This window comes from Taeniopygia guttata, chromosome 25 (genome assembly GCF_048771995.1).
Source record: "Taeniopygia guttata chromosome 25, bTaeGut7.mat, whole genome shotgun sequence".
Classification (NCBI taxonomy): domain Eukaryota; kingdom Metazoa; phylum Chordata; class Aves; order Passeriformes; family Estrildidae; genus Taeniopygia; species Taeniopygia guttata.
The window spans coordinates 5,040,340-5,057,615 of NC_133050.1; the positions used below are offsets into that span (position 1 = coordinate 5,040,340).

The 17,276-nt window shown below is 53.2% G+C and overlaps 1 protein-coding gene across 1 annotated transcript; it reads left to right on the forward strand.

Moving 5' to 3' along the window:
* The first annotated feature begins 6,812 nt into the window (after positions 1-6,812).
* Positions 6,813-10,323, forward strand: LOC115498377 (low affinity immunoglobulin gamma Fc region receptor III-A-like). Its single transcript, XM_072918537.1, has 9 exons — positions 6,813-6,915; positions 7,511-7,531; positions 7,622-7,852; positions 8,127-8,393; positions 9,006-9,293; positions 9,377-9,460; positions 9,852-9,873; positions 9,961-10,040; positions 10,133-10,323. Exons 1-9 carry the CDS (start codon positions 6,867-6,869, stop codon positions 10,240-10,242), a joined length of 1,152 nt encoding a protein of 383 aa, XP_072774638.1. The 5' UTR covers positions 6,813-6,866; the 3' UTR covers positions 10,243-10,323.
* Positions 10,324-17,276: the final 6,953 nt, after the last annotated feature.

Genomic DNA, 17,276 nt, shown 5'->3' on the forward strand with positions numbered 1-17,276 from the left:
AAATGGCAGCTCCGTCTTTTATACCCCTGATATTGCATCAGCTTTATGCACTTTTATGCATATTCCCTGACTGGAAACAACTGGCATAAACACCTCATTGTAAGTGGCCCAGATGCCCCATGGATCCTGGGCATTCACTACCTCGGGAGCAGCTGCTTCAGAGATCTAAAGGGATATCGATGGGCTTTTGGAATCACTGCAGTGGAAACAGAAGGAACTGAGCAAATGAACACCTTGCCTGGACTGTCCAGTTGATTCTGGACATTGCCAAACTAGAAGGGCTCGAATGCCTTGGTGGAATAAGGCATGTGATGCCTGTGCCTGAGCCAGCACATCTGGCTGTGGTGCTGTCCAGGCAGGGCCAGCCAGCCAGGTGGTCTGCTCATGCATTGCTCTCTGTAAAAAACCTGGGAGGTTTGTATGACTTCTAATATGGAGGATATAATCAGGGCAAGCTCTGGCTTGAATAGTGTGCCACAAGGTTTTTAACAAGCCAAATAATTGTGCGTTGTTAACTTCCTTTAATAGAGCTCCAATCCTTTTTTTGTGTAATATCTACAATATAGGCAGTGTCAGTAATTATATTCAAAGGAGTGTGGGGAAAACACTGAAAAGCCACGGTTACAGCATGCAGTTCTACTAACTGATGTGACCCATTCTCTTGTCCTTCCAATATTTGCCAATCATCTCCTTCCATGCTACAATGGCCTTTCCCGTTTTCCCAGATCCATGAGTGAATACAGCAATTCCCTTTACAGGTGTTTGACTGTTCAGGGGTTTTAGGGATAACTCAGTGGTCTTACTCATTTGTAGCAATATATGACTCAGGAAATGGTAGCCAATTTGCCCCTTGAAATTTTGTAAAGTACTTTGCAAAGATGTGCTGTTGGCATAGCACCATTCAAATTCCTCTTGCTTTACAGGTAAAATGATTTTAAATGGATTTTTTGCATTCAGTTGCAAACATCTTTGGTGGCATTTCATAGTTAATTGGACAATTAATTCATAGATGGTAGGGGCTGTCTTTTTTGGTTGATGGGCAAGAGCATTCACTCTAAAACATGCAAAGGGTCAGACCACTGAGTATCCCATAACAAGATGTCCAGTAGTAGCCAACCCCTATACATTATTAAACCAAGTATCCCCAAAGAACACCTCTGATGCTCCTCCCTCTCAGCCCCCCAAATTACTAGGCTAGCCCAGATATACGGGGCCTTGAGGGAAAAGAGAGAGAACAGGAAGGGTCATGGCCTTATCTAGGCTCTGGACAGGGAGGACTTTCTGGCTCTCCACCAACCCCATCAGAGCAGGAAGGAAGGGACCACACTTATCTGATTCCAGTCACAGGGGTCCCAGGAAAAAGGGGTAAAGCATAACCCGAGCGCACTGTAACACACCTTGTATAGCACAGTAGATTTGAAAGATGCTTTTTGGGCCTGTACTTTGGAAGTAGGGATTACTTTGCATTTGAATGAGAATATCCAGAAACCAAATGGAGACAGCAACTTAGGTGGACTGTGCTCCCTCAAGGATTTACAGAATCCCCAAATTTGTTTTGACAGGCCTTGGAGAAACTTTTACAAGCTTTTCAACTTCCAGATGAAATTAAGTTTTTACAGTATGTAGACGACTTATTAATAGCAGGAGAATTCAGAGCAGACTGTCCAGGAAGGAGACATTAATTCATCAAAATTTCTTGGAGATAAAGGGTTCAAAGTATCAAGATCAAAACTGCAATTTGTAGAACCAGATGCTAAGTATTTGGGGCATTGGATTAGCAAACTCAACCCAGATCGAGTATCGGGTATTACTTCATTACCTGTACCAACTACAAAGAAACAAACTAGGCAGCTATTAGGACTGTTGGGGTATTGTAGACAGTGGATAGAAGGACACAGTGAAAAAGCTAAGTGTTCATATGAAAAATTGACACTAAATTCTTTAAAATGCACCCTAGATGAAAGACGGCTTGAACAACTGAAAGATGCCTTAATAACAGCCCCAGTTTTGAGTTTGCCTGATCTCAGTAGGCCATTTCAATTATTTGTGGATATGTCAAACCAAACTGCTTATGGGGTATTGTCCCAGGATTGGGCAGGAAGCAAAAAACCAATAGGATACTTTTCTAAATTATTGGTCCCCATAAGTAGGGGATGGTCAACATGTTTACAAGCTTTAGTTGCAGTAGCTTTAATAGTAGAGAAGACTTGAAAAGTAACCTATGGCTGTGGCAAGCACATTTTTCTCCCTTTCAGGATTTTTCATAGAGGTTCACAGAGAGAAATGAAAGAGAAAACAATTTCTATTTCTGCTCCTTGTTTTTCCTATGTGGAATGTGTTTGGAGGATCGTTTACCTGGAGTGAGTGCTTGATTGGATTCTGGTGAGAATTGTTTGAACCTGATGGCCAATCCAATCCACCTGTGTCTGGACTAGAGCGAGAGGGTCACGAGTTGTGTTAAGAGTTACAGAGTTAGAGAAAATAGTATGTCATTTTAGTATCTTCCTTTTTATATAGTATATTAATGTATTTTAGCATAGTTATAATGAAGAAATCATTCAGCCTTCTGAATTGAGTCAGACATCATCATTTCTTCCCATTGTGTTTGCCTGCATTTACAATAGTTAAGGAATTGAATGTGACTAACTGTTGGGTTTGAGAGGGAACCCAAATGACTGAGCAATGGCCGTGGAGAGGAAAAGGGGTAGGACCTGATATTATGGAACAGGACGCATAAATCTAATGAAATTCAACCTGAGGGATGGATGTTGAGTCATGAAGTAGTAGGCCAAATTTGTATTTCTAGGGAAGGAAACAATTTTACTACATATGTAGGACATACCCTCTGATGACATAGTGTGGCCTGGGGTCCCAGGGGTCCGTCCAACCCGGGCAGCCCGAGGTGTCCCGGATAGCACTGGGCTGATAGGCACAGCCTGACCATGGCCCTCAGGCAGGCTCCCAGTCGCGGGCAAGCTTAGCAAGCAGCTCTTAAGTGATTTCAACTCTGTGGTGAATTCAGCTCTTAGTGATTCCAGCTCTTTGCTTGCTCAGTGCCTCGGGAGACGCATGGAGATGCAGAGAGGAGAAGGCGGTATGCGATTCCACAGCAGTGTCTTTATTGGCAGCTCCTGGGAAGGGGTACAGTGACAGCTCTTCTGCCAAACTGGGCAGAAATGGGTTTATATAGGGTATAGGTGTATTGGGATTGTCCAACGGCCAAGGTCAAAGCGAATATGACCTATGGTCTTACAGAGAGATAACAAGGGTCCGAATGCAGAAGAGGGGCTTCTCTGGTCCAGTCATCATGACTTGGCACTTCTTATCTTAGGCAAGTGACCACCAGGGAGGCCTTGCAGGGCCTCTGACTACTACAACGATATATACCACTAACTCTGCTTTTATGACCTGGTGGCTGAAACCACCAACAGGTTTTTGGTCTATCAATTGTACTAACAGAACTGTTTGCTGGAAAAGTGTAGCACATGCTAATCCTTCTGAGGAGGTAAAAGATCTTAAGGGATATTGGGAAAATCCAGGGCAGACGGCTGAAAATCTGAAAGTTCCAGGTGGATTCTTTTGGATAAGCAGTAAAAGGACATATAATGAACTATCAAAGAGATGGAGAGGTACCTGTACAATTGGAATTACACAATCTGCATTCTTTTTGCTACCAAAGAGCAAAGGTGAATATTTAGAACGACCTCTTTATGAAACTGCGCAGAAGAGAACGAACTGAAATAGGAGGAAAACAGACCTAGAATAATGAAGAATGGACTTCCCAACAGATCACAGATTACTATGCTCCTGCCTCCTGGGCTCAGGACAGCAGCTGGGGTTATAGAACCCCTATTTATAGGCTTAAACAAATTATTATATTGCAGGCCACTGTAGAAATTACTTCTAATCAAACATCAGAGGCATTGAAGCTTGTAGCTAGACAACTAACCCAGACCAGAGCAGCAGTATATCAGAACAAGCTAGGCTCAGATTATTTATTAGCTGAAGAAGGGAGATTTTATGGCAAAATTAACACATATGAGTGCTGTTACAGATTGATGATAATGAAGAGGCTATTACAAATTTGGCAGATGAAATTAGACAAGTTCCAGTGCAGAAATGGAAATCCTAGTATATTAACTGACAATTGGCGGAATAATTTCTTTGAAGGAGCCTGGTGGAAGAAGTTTGGGTTCATGTTGCTTTGTTCTCCATTAGGCCTATTGTTTATACCATGTATGATTCCATGCTTTATTGGGCTAATACATTCAGTGATCCAGGGAATGCAGATTTCAGCAACACTCATAAACCCTAAAATAACAACCATGGGAGAAAACACACTCCCTTCTTTATGATAGTCAGGGCCAAAGAGGAACCAAATAGAACCGTGACCCAAAATGTATTAGCCCAATTTGAAGCAAAGACACGAATCAATAACATAAAGTAAAAAGGGAGGGATTGTGAAAAATGTTTTTGTGATTCATGTCAATTAGCAATAGAATAAGCAAATGCTTGTATCTGCTGTGTCAAAAGTGGATGCATTCCCTGGGATAACTACAAGGAACAGTTTTGAAACTTTCTGACCGAATAGCCAAATAAAGCATCAAAAGAGAAGTATAGTAAAGAGATGAGGTAGCCAGACAACTGATGCTTAGAATAAAATACAGGAAGTTGTGGCAAAGCTAAGGGATCTTGTGACAAACCAACTAAATGCTTATGTACAGTAAAAAGCTTGATGCATTTGACAAAATCATGTAATAGACACCAGTGTAAGGCCTCCCTTCAGATGACCACAAGAAGGACAGGAAGCCAACGACCACCTGGAAAGATTATGAAATTGCTGATCCCAGCTTATTGATATTTGCTGATTTGGACTAACCAAGAACATTGGAAAATTCTTTGTAGGCTTAAAACCAGTATTAAAACCAAGTACTTTACCAAACTTGTAAGTGGTGTGTGCCGTTGGTGGAGCAGTGACTCCCCGGCCACCCAGTGCTGCTTGCTTTCTTACTTTAAAAGAAAAGATATAGAAATAAAATTCAGTTTGCTATCAAAATTTTATATCACCCGTGCCATGAGCAGGTGTAGAGAACAGGGATGGAGCAGCTTTGGGGACACCTGGAATCCAGACAGGGTCACTCCCCACAGCCCACCATGGCCATGGGCTAGAGCCCCTGATCAATATTTCCATGCTTTTCCCTCCTGTATGGCAGCTGAAACAAAACCCAAATATTCTTCCTGGGCCATTCCAAAGGGCTGCAGGTTTGACAAAGGAAGGAGAAGTGACCTGGTCAGGTTGAGTGCAAAACATTATTGTCTTTGCGGGATTCTTGGAGGTATCTCAGACCCCTGCCAAAAGGGACAACATGATCAATTTCTGTATTTCTGGACTGGCTCCCCCAAAGCTGCCCCTGCAGGGGGGGGGTTTCCAGCCAGCCCTGCCCTGAAAACCATCAAAGGCCCTTGCAGAGCCACTGCTTGGGCTCCCTTTCGGTTTTGTGCTTCTTGCAGGGCTGAGCAAACCACAGCCAGGCCATTTCCGCTCACAGAATTCTCAGCTCTGCAGCAGCTCTAAAGCTGCCAGAATCAAAGCCAAGGGGGTGGGGGGGACCCTCATGTCCTGGCTGCCACCTGGGGCTGGCCAGAGCAGGGCTGGGCAGTGGCCACCCCTGTGCAGTGGGGCTGGGCCATGTCTGGGCCCCAGCCCTGGATGGCCACTGGCTTCAAGGAGCAGGAGTTTGGGAGCTCCTTCGTGCCCGGGGCTCCATTCCAGAGCTGCTCTTTCCAGTTCAAATCCTGCATGATGAGCAGGAATGAGAAGCCTGGAACAGGATTTCTTCCAAAACCCAATAAACTTCTTTCTGCTGCACGAGAGAGAAAGTGAAAGTGTTGAGGGGGCACAGCTCCACACCCCCATCCCCAACAGACTCCTCACCCTTCCCTGCACCCCCCACACCCCATTTTCCCCCTCCCTTGGGTCCCCCCAAACCGTTCCCTGCTCAGGTGCTCCCCAGGATTGCTGAGCTGGGAACCGGTGGTGAAGGGACATGGCACAAAAGTGAGGAAAATAGGGAACAAAGAGAAAGAGAGGAAAAAGTCAAGGGCAGGGGAGGGCACAGAGGCAGAGCAATCCAGGACCCCTATGTGATGCCTGCCCAGGAAATGAGCACCCCACGGGGGCTGTACTGGGCCCTGTGTCACCCCAAATTCCATGAAGGAGCTGTGACCCCGTGCCCACTCAGCCACTGCCCATCCCTGGCACCCCCATTCCCCTGCGACCGCAACCATGGCATCCCCATTCCTTTTGTCCCCCCTTCCCTGTGGCCCCAATCCTCAGGACTGCAATTCCGCAGGATCTCCATTCCCAAGGAGCCCCATCCTGGTAATTCCAGCCCCTGGGATCCCCCCTTCCCTTGGGGACATTGATTCTCCCAGTACCCCCATTCTCACAGGGCCCCCCTTTCCCTTGACAACCCGATCCCTTTCACCCCCATTCCATGGTCATAGATCCCTGGAGGCCACGTTGTTCTGGTGCACTCACCCCCAAGTCTGAGTCCATCCAACCCTTGGGATCCCCATTCCCCTGAGACCCCACCCCTGGGCACCCCATTCCCCTGGACATCCATCCTTGGCTCCCTACACTGCCTCAGTTTCCAAATTCTGGCAACATCTTGTCCACACCATGTCCCACCATCACCCCCATGTCTCACCAGGTCCCCACCCTGCCCCCATCCTGTGGCCACCCTGCCCCCACCAAGGGCCACCTACACGTGGGGACGAGCCGTGGCCTCGCTTCCTTCCCCTTCATCCGAAGAGCCGCCAGCCAGGGCAGCGGTGGCCACAGCAGGTGGGGACAGCCAGTCCCCATGGCTGGGGACACCGGGATGGCCGGGAAGGTGGCACTGCTCCTGTGGGGTGAGTGCCCCGGGCACGGGCCTGGCAGCCCAGGGATGGGCCCTGGTGAGACAGAGACCGGTGGGGAGGGGGCACAGGGGGGCTGCGGGGTCCCCTGAGGTCCCCAAGGCCAGCAGAGCATTCGACTCCAGTGTGACCAGAGTTGTGGGGTGGCTGTGGGCAGAGCAACAGAGGGATAGTGATGTTGGGACAGGGATGTGGCAGAAGGAACCTTGGGACTAGGGCAGCTGTGGGGAGGGAGAGGGACAGGAGAATACGGATGCAGGACAGGGACAAGGGCCACATGCCATGAGGATGGGCCATGGGGACAGGTGCCACCAGAGTGGGATGGTGGGCATAGGGCCATGGGGATGTGGCTGTGCAGACAGGTGTTGTAGGGCTGGTGGAGGTGACCTGTGCAAACATGGGCTGTCCACAGTGTCCCCGTGTCTTGCCTCAGACAAGGGTGACTGAGGTGTCCCTGTACTCAAGACCTCCATGCTCTACCAGTGTTCCCATGGGGACAGTTTGAGGACAGCCCCCACACCACATGCCCCCAGATGGTGCTGTCCCTGCAGGGCCACCCCCACCCAGCCCTGTCCTTTCTCCCTTCCAGCCCAGACCCTCGGCCTCGCTGGTGAGTCCTCGGAGGATGCCATGTCCCCTCACCTCACTGTCCCCAGCCCCTTGGTGGCCCTGGCAGGCTGGTGTGCCCTGTCACCCACAGGTGCCCAGACCACCCAGCTCCTCGTGGAGCCCCCCTGGAGGCCAGCAGTGCTGTGGGACCGGGTGACACTGACCTGCCAGGGCTCGGGGACCGCCGGTGCCACCACCTGGTACAAGGACGGGCAGCGCTGGGGGCAGCAGGGACACGATCACATCACTGTCACCGAGAGTGGCACCTACACGTGTGACAGACCCGGCAGTGGGCACAGCCGCCATGTGAAAGTCTTAGATGGTGAGGGGAGTTTGGGAGTTCCCGACCTGGCACCTGTGAGGACCTCTGGCCCTCTGCATGGGCTCTGTTCCGTGGGTGACCTTCTTGGTATGGCCAGAGCCCATCTGTTGCACATGGAACTTCCAGAGCATCCCATTGTGGGATCCCCTAGTTCCCACCCCCCGTGTTGGGAACTGGGGACCCCTGGTGCCCTAGGTGTGACCAATAGAGAGGTCCCAGTGACATCGGGAACCTCCAGAGCTCTGTGATGAGACAGCACCCCTCTGCCTCCCAGACCAGCTGGTGCTGCAGGTGCCGACACGGACACTGCTGGAGGGAGACACGGTGACATTGCGCTGCCGGTGCAGGCAGGGCAACCCGGTCAGCTCGGTGTTCTTCTACCATGAGGAGAAGGAATTGGTGGAGTCCCAAAATGGGACCGAGGTGTTCCTGTCCCATCTGCAGCTGCACCACAGCGGTCGCTACCGCTGCAGGGGCTGGGTGAACTCCAGGGTAGCACAGGGATGGGAGGATTCGGCACCGGTGACAGTGACAGTGCACGGTGAGCACCCCACAGCCGCCACCCCAACAGCCCCACAGCTCTTCCCCAGGAACTGGGGGTCACCAGCCCCACCAGCGCCCATTTCCTGCCCTGAGCCCTTCCCTGTGCCAGTGCTGGAAGTTCCCCCCGAGTCCACTGAGGGGTCCCCCCTGACTCTCAGCTGCCTCAGCACCCCCAGCCCCCTGTGGCCCCGAGCCCCCCTCCTGCACGTGTTCTACCGGGACGGGCAGGTGGTGGGGGTCCCGCAGGGGTCCCCACAGCTGCTGGTACCCGCCGTGGGGGTCTCCCACTCGGGGAATTACAGCTGCGAGGTGCGCTCTGAGGGAGGGGCTGTGCAGAAGAGCAGTGCCTGGCTACGCATCACGGTGCGCAGTGAGTGCGGGGATGGGCACGGGGAGCCCCCACAGACTCCCTGGGTCCCTCCCTGGGCACCTCCTTGTCCCCCAGACACATTTCTTGGGTCTCCCCACTTCTGCCCCATGTCCCCACTCACCCCTTTATGTTCTGACCCCATTCCTGACATCCCCCTTCCCACCCATACCCCCGTCCCTATCCCCCCACACCAGCTGCCAGCCCCTCGCTGTGGCCTCAGCCCTGTCTGTGTCCCCGCAGTGCCCGTGGCCAATGCCACCATCACCCTCAGTCCCCTGGCACACCAGGTGCGCGCAGGGGACCCCGTGACCCTGCGCTGCTCGGTGCAGGTGGGCTCAGCCCCTGTCACCTTCACCTGGCGGCACAACGGGCAGGAGGTGGCCCAGGGTCCCCTCCTGGAGCTTGGGGACGTCAATGTGGGACATTCGGGCACCTACCAGTGCGTGGCCACCAACCAGCTGGACAGTCACCAGGCACTCAGCCCAGAGCTAGTCCTGACTGTGACATCACAGGGACACATGGACACTGGTGAGGTCACACAGGGTCACCAGGGAGTGCATGATTCCTGGGGTGATGGGTGATCTTGATGTGTCCCACTCTGTTTCTTGCAGTGGTTGCAGGGATTGGTTGGGCCCTTCTGTTCCTGGTCCTGCTCGTGGGTGTCATTGTGGCCTGGCACCGGTGGCACCGAGTGGGTGAGAGACAATGGAGGGACGGGAGTCCCATGGACAGTAGAGGCCCCCAGAATTGGGGAACAATAGGGTGGCACCCAGAACTGTGACCTTGGCTGAGAATCCTGCAGGCTTTTGGGAAGTGCTGGCGGGTCCTGCAGGGATGTTGGGGGTTCTTCCAGAGGCCCTGGAGGCATTTGGCAGGGGTGGAGGGGGCGGTCTCTGTCCCTGCCGGGCTTTGGGTTCTTGAAGATCAGTTGGTCAGGGACACTGGGGAGGTTCATGAATTCTGGGGGGCTTCAGGGATGCTTCAGAGTCCAGTGGGAAATCGAGGGTCCAGTGGGGGTTCAGGAGTCCTGAGAGGGGTCAGGACCCCGGGGACCCCACAGTCACCCCTCCCCTCTTTCCTCTGCAGCTGCCAGGAAGCACCAGGAAAGGTGAGTGAGTGTCTCCAGCCATGAGTCCCCTTTTACCCCCACCCCACAGCTCTCCATTCCCTCCCACACATCTCTTTATCCCCACAGGCCCTCCCCGGAGCCCCTGGCCACTCCAGAGGAGGGGGAAATTCTGTACACCCATGTTGTGAGCACCAAACAGGCACAGCGTGAGAACAGTGCGGGGGGGAGGGGGGACGGTGACATGTCACCCAATGGTGTCATCCCCCACCTTGGTCCCCACAACCTGTGTCTCTTGCAGGGCCCTCTTGCATCACCGTTCCCCAAGAACGCCAGGTGACCTACACGGAGCTGCTGGGACTCCACGGGCGACCATGTGAGACCAGTGACATCAATGAGATTGTGTTGTGACACTGGGGGGCACTGGGGGGGCACTGGGGGTCCCCACCCATGGGCACCCACACATGTGTGTGCTACCTCTAAAAACTGCTCCTCCTCCTCTCGTGGAGACACAAAGATCTTAAAGGGCTGAGAGAAGAACAATTTCCTGAAATAACAAGAGAGAACAAAACCAAAAGCAACAGTGCCGTGATTCAGAATCCAAAGGGCCAAAAAGTAAGAATTTCCAAGGAAAGCCCCAAAAGGGAACAGACCACAGATGCTGCCTCCCATCACATTTCCTCCAGAGGAACCTGTCAGGGCACTGGATCTTCCTTGCTCTGATGCCCAATGCAGCCTTCAGGAGGCCCTGGATTCTCTTGTCCCCTGTCCCAATCCCCTCCTCTGCCATGTTCCCCACCTGAGGACGTCATAAAGGCCCTGTGGGGGTTCCGCAGCCTCCCCCTTTCCCAGGGCAGTCAGGATCAGGCCACGGCACAAGATGGGGTGTCAAAGACAGGAAAAGTTTGATGTCTGGAGACATTTTGGAACACCTGTCTGTGGCAGAGGCGTATCAGGCCTTGCTTTGGTGAGACAGGGGCCCCATCTGTCCATCAGTCTGTCAGCCATTGAGCACTGGGGACTGTGTGACACTCTGCCAGACCAGCTCCTGAGTGGCCAGGTGACCAGAATTGCCAGCTGGGGAGAGGGCCCTTGGTGGCCCAACTGGCTTAAAAGGCAGAGTATGAGGTGGCCAAGTCCCTGACCCTATCTCTTCTTGAGGTGTCTGTCCCTTCCACGCTGAAATCCAGGAGTAATCATGCCTCTTGGTTTACAAGAGATATGTCTGCCAAGGAAAGTGGGAACCCTGCTAGAATAAGAAGACCCATCTCTAAAACATTTTTAAATTCAAAACTGATGAGGTTACCATGTAAAAGTGCAGAAAAAAAATAACAGCTATTTACTGGGAAATTTATCAACCAGAACAGAACAAACAACTCAAACCCAGAACTTTCCCTCCCGCTCAGGGCTCTTTGTTCGTCTTTGGTGCAGTTATGGCCACAGCCAGCAGGGGGCGCTGCAGGGAGCGCTCCCGGCCAGCAGGGGGCGCTGCAGGGAACGTGCCCGGCCAGCAGGGGGCGCTGCAGGGAGCGCTCCGGGCCAGCAGGGGGCGCTGCAGGGAGCGCTCCCGGCCAGCAGGGGGCGCTGCAGGGAATGTGCCCGGCCAGCAGGGGGCGCTGCAGGGAGCGCTCCCGGCCAGCAGGGGGCGCTGCAGGGAGCACACCCAGCCAGCAGGGGGCGCTGCAGGGAGCGCTCCCGGCCAGCAGGGGGCGCTGCAGGGAGCGCTCCCGGCCAGCAGGGGGCGCTGCAGGGAGCGCTCCCGGCCAGCAGGGGGCGCCCCGCTCGAGCTCAATCCCTCAGGGCCAAGGGCGGCCTGGGCCGGGAGGGAGGAGGGGAAATCGCTCCTTTTGCAAACTCACCGGCACCAATCGGTCCCGGCACCACCACCGGCAGCAGGCAGAAGTCACCATGGCAGTGGTTTGGATCCCAGTGCCCACTGGCAGCGTAGCAGTGTCCCGGGGCCAGGCACATGCTCTGGGCAGAGCCCGCAACCGCTCTGCATGATCCCGGATGGAAGGAAGGCAGCACCTGTCCTCAGGCAGGTCTCAGGCCCACAAAAGCCCCTCTGATGCCTTTACACCACAATTCCTGCAAACCTTCAGCCTTTAACTCCCTTTTCCTCCTTCAGCCCTGGCACAGCAGCTCTGGGAATGTTGAGCTGCCCCGGGGTGGGGCAGAGCCCTGTCTATTCCCCGTGCCCTGTGCAGGTGAGAAGGGCCGGGATGGAGCAGCTCTGGGGACACCTGGAATCCAGACAGGGTGTGGTAGATAGGGACAGGCGAACAGAAGATCCTGGGTTGTGATGGAAAAAAAGACCCTTCCCCCTTCTCCCTGCTTCACGTTAACTATTAACCCCAGAACATGTAACCACACCTAACCCAGTAGTTCTCCACTCCCGACTAACCCTAGGGACCCTACAACCCCCCTCTGACGTAGCAAAGTCCCCCAAGACTATTTAAACCCATGAGATAAGATAATAAACGCTTTCGACCGTCCACCACACTGGTGTCTGCGTGTGTCGTTAGCCCGAGTAGCCCGGACAGGCCGGGCTGCCGTGCTGCTTCTTGCAACCAGGTCACCGTTGCCTCCCATGATGGCAACATATCTGGTGCTGAAACCCGGGAAGAGAAATTCGCTCGGGTAGTGGGATTCACCTGGAAAAGGGCAGCAGCCGGAGCAGTCAGACCGTATCTTGGCGCAGGGAGACGTCCCAGGACCCGCGAGCGTCATGGACGCCATCGCCAGGGTCGTAAGTGCAATTCAGAAGCAGTGGGGTATCGAGTGTAAGCTCAAAGACTTTTATCTTGCCATAGCAAGGCTGCTTGAGCTTGGGGCGACTGAACGCCCAGTGAATGTTCTGCATCCGGAAATATGGGAAAAATGCACAGCCATGCTGGCCGAGGACACGAAATCCTCAGGCAGTGGCAAGAGCCTTAAGGCATGAGGCAAAGTAGAGAAAGCCCCGCGCAGAGCAACAGAAGTGTAGGAGACTTGAAACGCGGCGCGTACGTGTTTATTAGTTAGACCCGGGCTCGGGGTGGGGGCGGGAGCACAGACCGCCCCTGAGGACGATCCGCCCGGTAGCGGAGACCCGGGGGGGCCTGGCACGTCACCGCCCTACCCGGGCCAGAGCCCAATCCCCACCGCGGAAACCTCCCAGAAATGCGCGGCTTCCCCGTCCGTCTCACCGCTGCCGGTCAGTGACCCATTGTCGGAGGTGCAGCAGCGCGCGGAAAGCTTTTGGCAGGGGCTGGCGAGGGAAGCCATAGACGCAGAAACCGCGGCTTGCGAGGAGATCCTAAACACGTTGCCACCTTACTCCTTTGAAAATGGCACTGGCAGCCAAGGAGAGGGGCGGGGCGCGGGCGGTCTCGGCGCAAAAAGCCGGGAGGCGCGCAATTTCAGGGACGCGCGTGCGCGGGAGAAAGAGGAGGAGAGCGACAGAGGGCACAGAGCCATTTGGCAGCCGTGCCTGACGCCGCTACCATTTAAGGGAGAGATCTCCCCCTGCAGGAGGCAGGGCAAGCCTGGGGGGCAGGAGCGGCGCCACCCCCGCGGGGAGGAGCGAGCTCGGAGCCGGACAAAAAGGCACCGAGCCCCGGAAATGCGCTGGCATTCGACTTCCGACTCGGAGCCCGGCAGCAGCTCCGCCGGCTCGGAAGAGCTGCCGGAAACCAGCTAGAACTCTGAGACGGAGGAAACAGAGCCAACGCGATTTAAGACAAAACCGAGTAAAGCTCTAAGCCGCACCGAAAAACAACTAAAATACAAACCAGCCAAGTTTACCAGCTGGGGAGAAACATCCTGTTGGGGCTGCGGGAGAAAAGGGCATCTCATTAAGGAATGCAGGTCCCGGCCCCAGGGAAAAGGGAAAGGGAGGGGGCCTGCGGGCCGCACTCAGCCTCCTCCCGCTGCGAATACAAGGCGGTCCATCTATGCCAACCCCCAATGGGGCGGGGAGCCCTCATACCCCATACCCCCACAGGAAGCAGCCAGCTTCATACCCCCGCCAGCGACACAATTGCAGAGTTTCACGACACAGCCTGCAGTACCTTCGTACCCACTACCACCGCAAGCAGCGCCTGTGCCGCAGGGTCAGCAGGGGACGCCCCAGAACGGGACCCCTGGGTGGCCCTGGCCATGAAAATAGGGAAAGAGCCCCCGAGGGTGTGGGGGACATGCCGCCTCTATGGCAGTCAGGACCTCCACGTAATAGGGCTTCAGTTTTGGGCAGACACAGGAGCAGACTGCTCGATCTTTCCCCAAGCACTGTGGCCCCGACACTGGCAATGCAAAGAAGTCCCCCCAGTGAACGGAGTGGGAGGGCCGTCGCAAACTTAGAAAAGCACCCAATTGGTAGCTATAACGCTTCATACAAAAAAGGGACCAGAACAAACAGTAGCAATCCACCCCTACATCTTGCAAAACTCTCCACCCCTGATAGGAAGGGAGATCCTTGCTATGTTAGGAGTCAAAATTACAAATTTATAATGAGGGCCACTGCCACACACCCACTGCTGCCAATAAAACTGACCTTCAGAACAAAACTAATGAAAAACTGTGAGTTTCGGTTTGCAGGACACGCTCGTTGACCATCCCCGTGACGCGTACACCCCTGCTCCAGAGGGAGATGATGGACCACCAAGCCGCCAGACAAAACCCGAGAGTCCCACACCGGTGGGACCCAGACATGCACAGTGTCTCTGTGCGATTTTGCTGTTGGGGCTGGTGGCCGGGGGACATGCCGACCCAGGCCACTACCCTCATCAGCCATTTAGGTTGGTCATGCAACACCTTTCAAGCGACAAAGTGTTCAAAGAGGTCACAAAAATGAACACCCCATCCTTCGTGTTCCACGTAGCCAACCTGTTTAGAAGCTACCTTTCTAACCCTAAACGAAACCAAACCGAACCTGACTAACTCCTGTTGGCTTTGCTATGATGGTAAACCCCCTTTCTACGAAGGCTTCGCTTTAGACACCCCCTTCAGTTACTCCACAGCCAGCGCCCCCCACCAGTGCAGATGGGACACTCCCCGCAGAGGAATCACCCTGAGTCAAATCACAGGACAGGGCAGATGTTTTGGCAATGCAGCTTTAGCAAAGCAGAAAGGCAACTTCTGCACTAAAGTTGTCAAGCCCGACAGAAAAACCAATAAGTGGGTGGTCCCATCCGCATCTGGGATGTGGGTTTGCCAGCGATCCGGAGTGAGTCCTTGTGTGTTCCTTGCCAAATTTAATGACTCTGTCGATTTCTGTGTCCAAGTTCTGATTGTTCCTAGGGTCCTGTACCACTCAGATGAAGAGATATACCACCTTCTCGAGGAACCTGACAGACTCCACAAAAGAGAAATAATCACAGGTATAACCATCGCGATGCTGCTCGGCCTGGAAGCAGCTGGCACAGCCACGGGTGTCTCAGCCATCGCAACCCAACAGCACGGACTCTCTCAGCTGCAAATGACCATCGACGAAGACCTGCAGAGGATTGAGAAATCCATCTCCTATCTAGAGAAATCAGTCTCTTCACTTTCAGAAGTAGTTTTACAAAATAGGCGAGGACTGGACCTCTTGTTCATGCAACAAGGAGGACTGTGTGCAGCCTTGAAAGAGGAATGCTGCTTTTATGCAGATCATACGGGAGTCGTTAAAGACTCCATGGCAGAACTCCGAGATAGACTGGCTCAGAGAAAGAGAGACAGGGAGACCCAGCAGAGCTGGTTTGAATCCTGGTTCAATCAATCACCTTGGCTCACCACTTTAATTTCCGCCCTGGTAGGCCCACTGGCAATACTGCTTTTAGCTGTCACCATAGGACCATGCCTGCTGAACAAAGTAGTCTCGTTTGTTCAGGCCCGTCTAGAACGGGCGAACATTCTGTTCGTAGACCAGACACAAATGCTGTAAACCAAAAACTGCGAACACAGTCAGTCGCAAAAGCCTTCGAGACTCGCCTTGCGAAAATTACTCAGGTTTACCAAACCACCTTTTCCTTACCAAGTTACGAGTTTGTACCTCACTCCAGTGCCTAGATCTACGACTACCTCATTTTATTTATGATAAGGAGGGGGGAGATGTGGTAGATAGGGACAGGCGAACGGAAGATCCCGGGTTGTGACAGAAAGAAAGACCCTTCCCCCTTCTCCCTGCTTCACGTTAACTATTAACCCCAGAGCATGTAACCACACCTAACCCAGTAGTTTTCCACTCTCGACTAACCTAGAGACCCTACAACCCCCCTCTGACGTAGCAAAGTCCCCCAAGACTATTTAAACCCATGAGATAAGATAATAAATGCTTTCGACCGTCCACCACACTGGTGTCAGCGTGTGTCGTTAGCCCGAGTAGCCCGGACAGGCCGGGCTGCCGTGCTGCTTCTTGCAACCAGGTCACCGTTGCCTCCCCTGAAGGCAACAACAGGGTCACTCCCCACAACCCCACCACGGCCATAGAATGTTGCAACTCAAAATGTCCCTCAGACCATTTTGGAGGTTCCAGGCCCAGGTGAGAAGCATTTGAGACCCTGGCAGGCAGCTGGAAACAGCTGTGATTTTGAGTTTGAGCCATGGAAGGAGTTACCAACTTTGAAGGTGGAACAAGCAGTCACAGAGGGTTAGATGGTATAGTAGAAGTAGTTACAAAGTAGAGAGAAGAATTTTTTAGTATTGTACAGGGGGGTTTTAGCACCTGTACAGGGGGGGTTTTACTTTGTACATGGGGGTCAGAAGTTTTAAGATGGAGGAATGTAGTCCGGTCCTGTTCCTCCTCTTTCTTCTTCCTTACCTCCATGTTCTTGATGATGTTGGCACTTCTGCATTGGTTTAGAGTAGAAAAGCACCATTTAATATGGGTAGTAGGTATTGGGGGAAAACTGTAAACATTTATCGCATAATGTACCATATTAAAGAGAGCAGCAGCCCTGGGCAGGGGGAGAGAAGAAGCAGTCAGGAGTCAGAGAGGGTGTCAGGGGTGTGTGTGCCTTTGCCTGAGCTGCTGAGCAAACCACAGCAGTCTGAGAAGAAAATCTTTTAGATAACTTGCACTAAACTGCCTTGAGACCAAGCAACAAGAGACTACTGAGCCTTTCTTTGGAAGCATGGTTTGGAGGAGGGATTTTTCCACCACATGGAGCCGCAAACCAGGCTTGGGCTCCGTCAATGGGACACAGCCACTGCTCGATAATTCCACACAACTCCCTCTTGTTGGGGAGCTGAGCCAAACCCCAAATATTCTTCCCAGGATGTTCCACGGGTCTGCAAGTTTGAGACAGGAAGGAGGAGGGACCTGGTCAGGTTGTTGTGCAAAATGTTTTTGTCTTTGCAGGGTTTTTGGAACTCAGACCCTTGCTGCAAGGGACAACATGATCAATTGCTGCATTTCCAGACTGGTTCCCCCAAAGCTGCCCCTGCAGGGGGGGTTTCCAGCCAGCCCTGCCCTGAAAACCATC

Coding starts and splice junctions, on each gene's coding strand:
- LOC115498377 (XM_072918537.1), top strand. CDS start 6,867: ATGGCTGGGGACACCGGGATGGCCGGGAAGGTGGCACTGCTCCTGTGG. Junction 6,916..7,510: donor GGTGGCACTGCTCCTGTGGG/GTGAGTGCCCCG, acceptor TCTCCCTTCCAG/CCCAGACCCTCGGCCTCGCT. Junction 9,294..9,376: donor ACAGGGACACATGGACACTG/GTGAGGTCACAC, acceptor TGTTTCTTGCAG/TGGTTGCAGGGATTGGTTGG.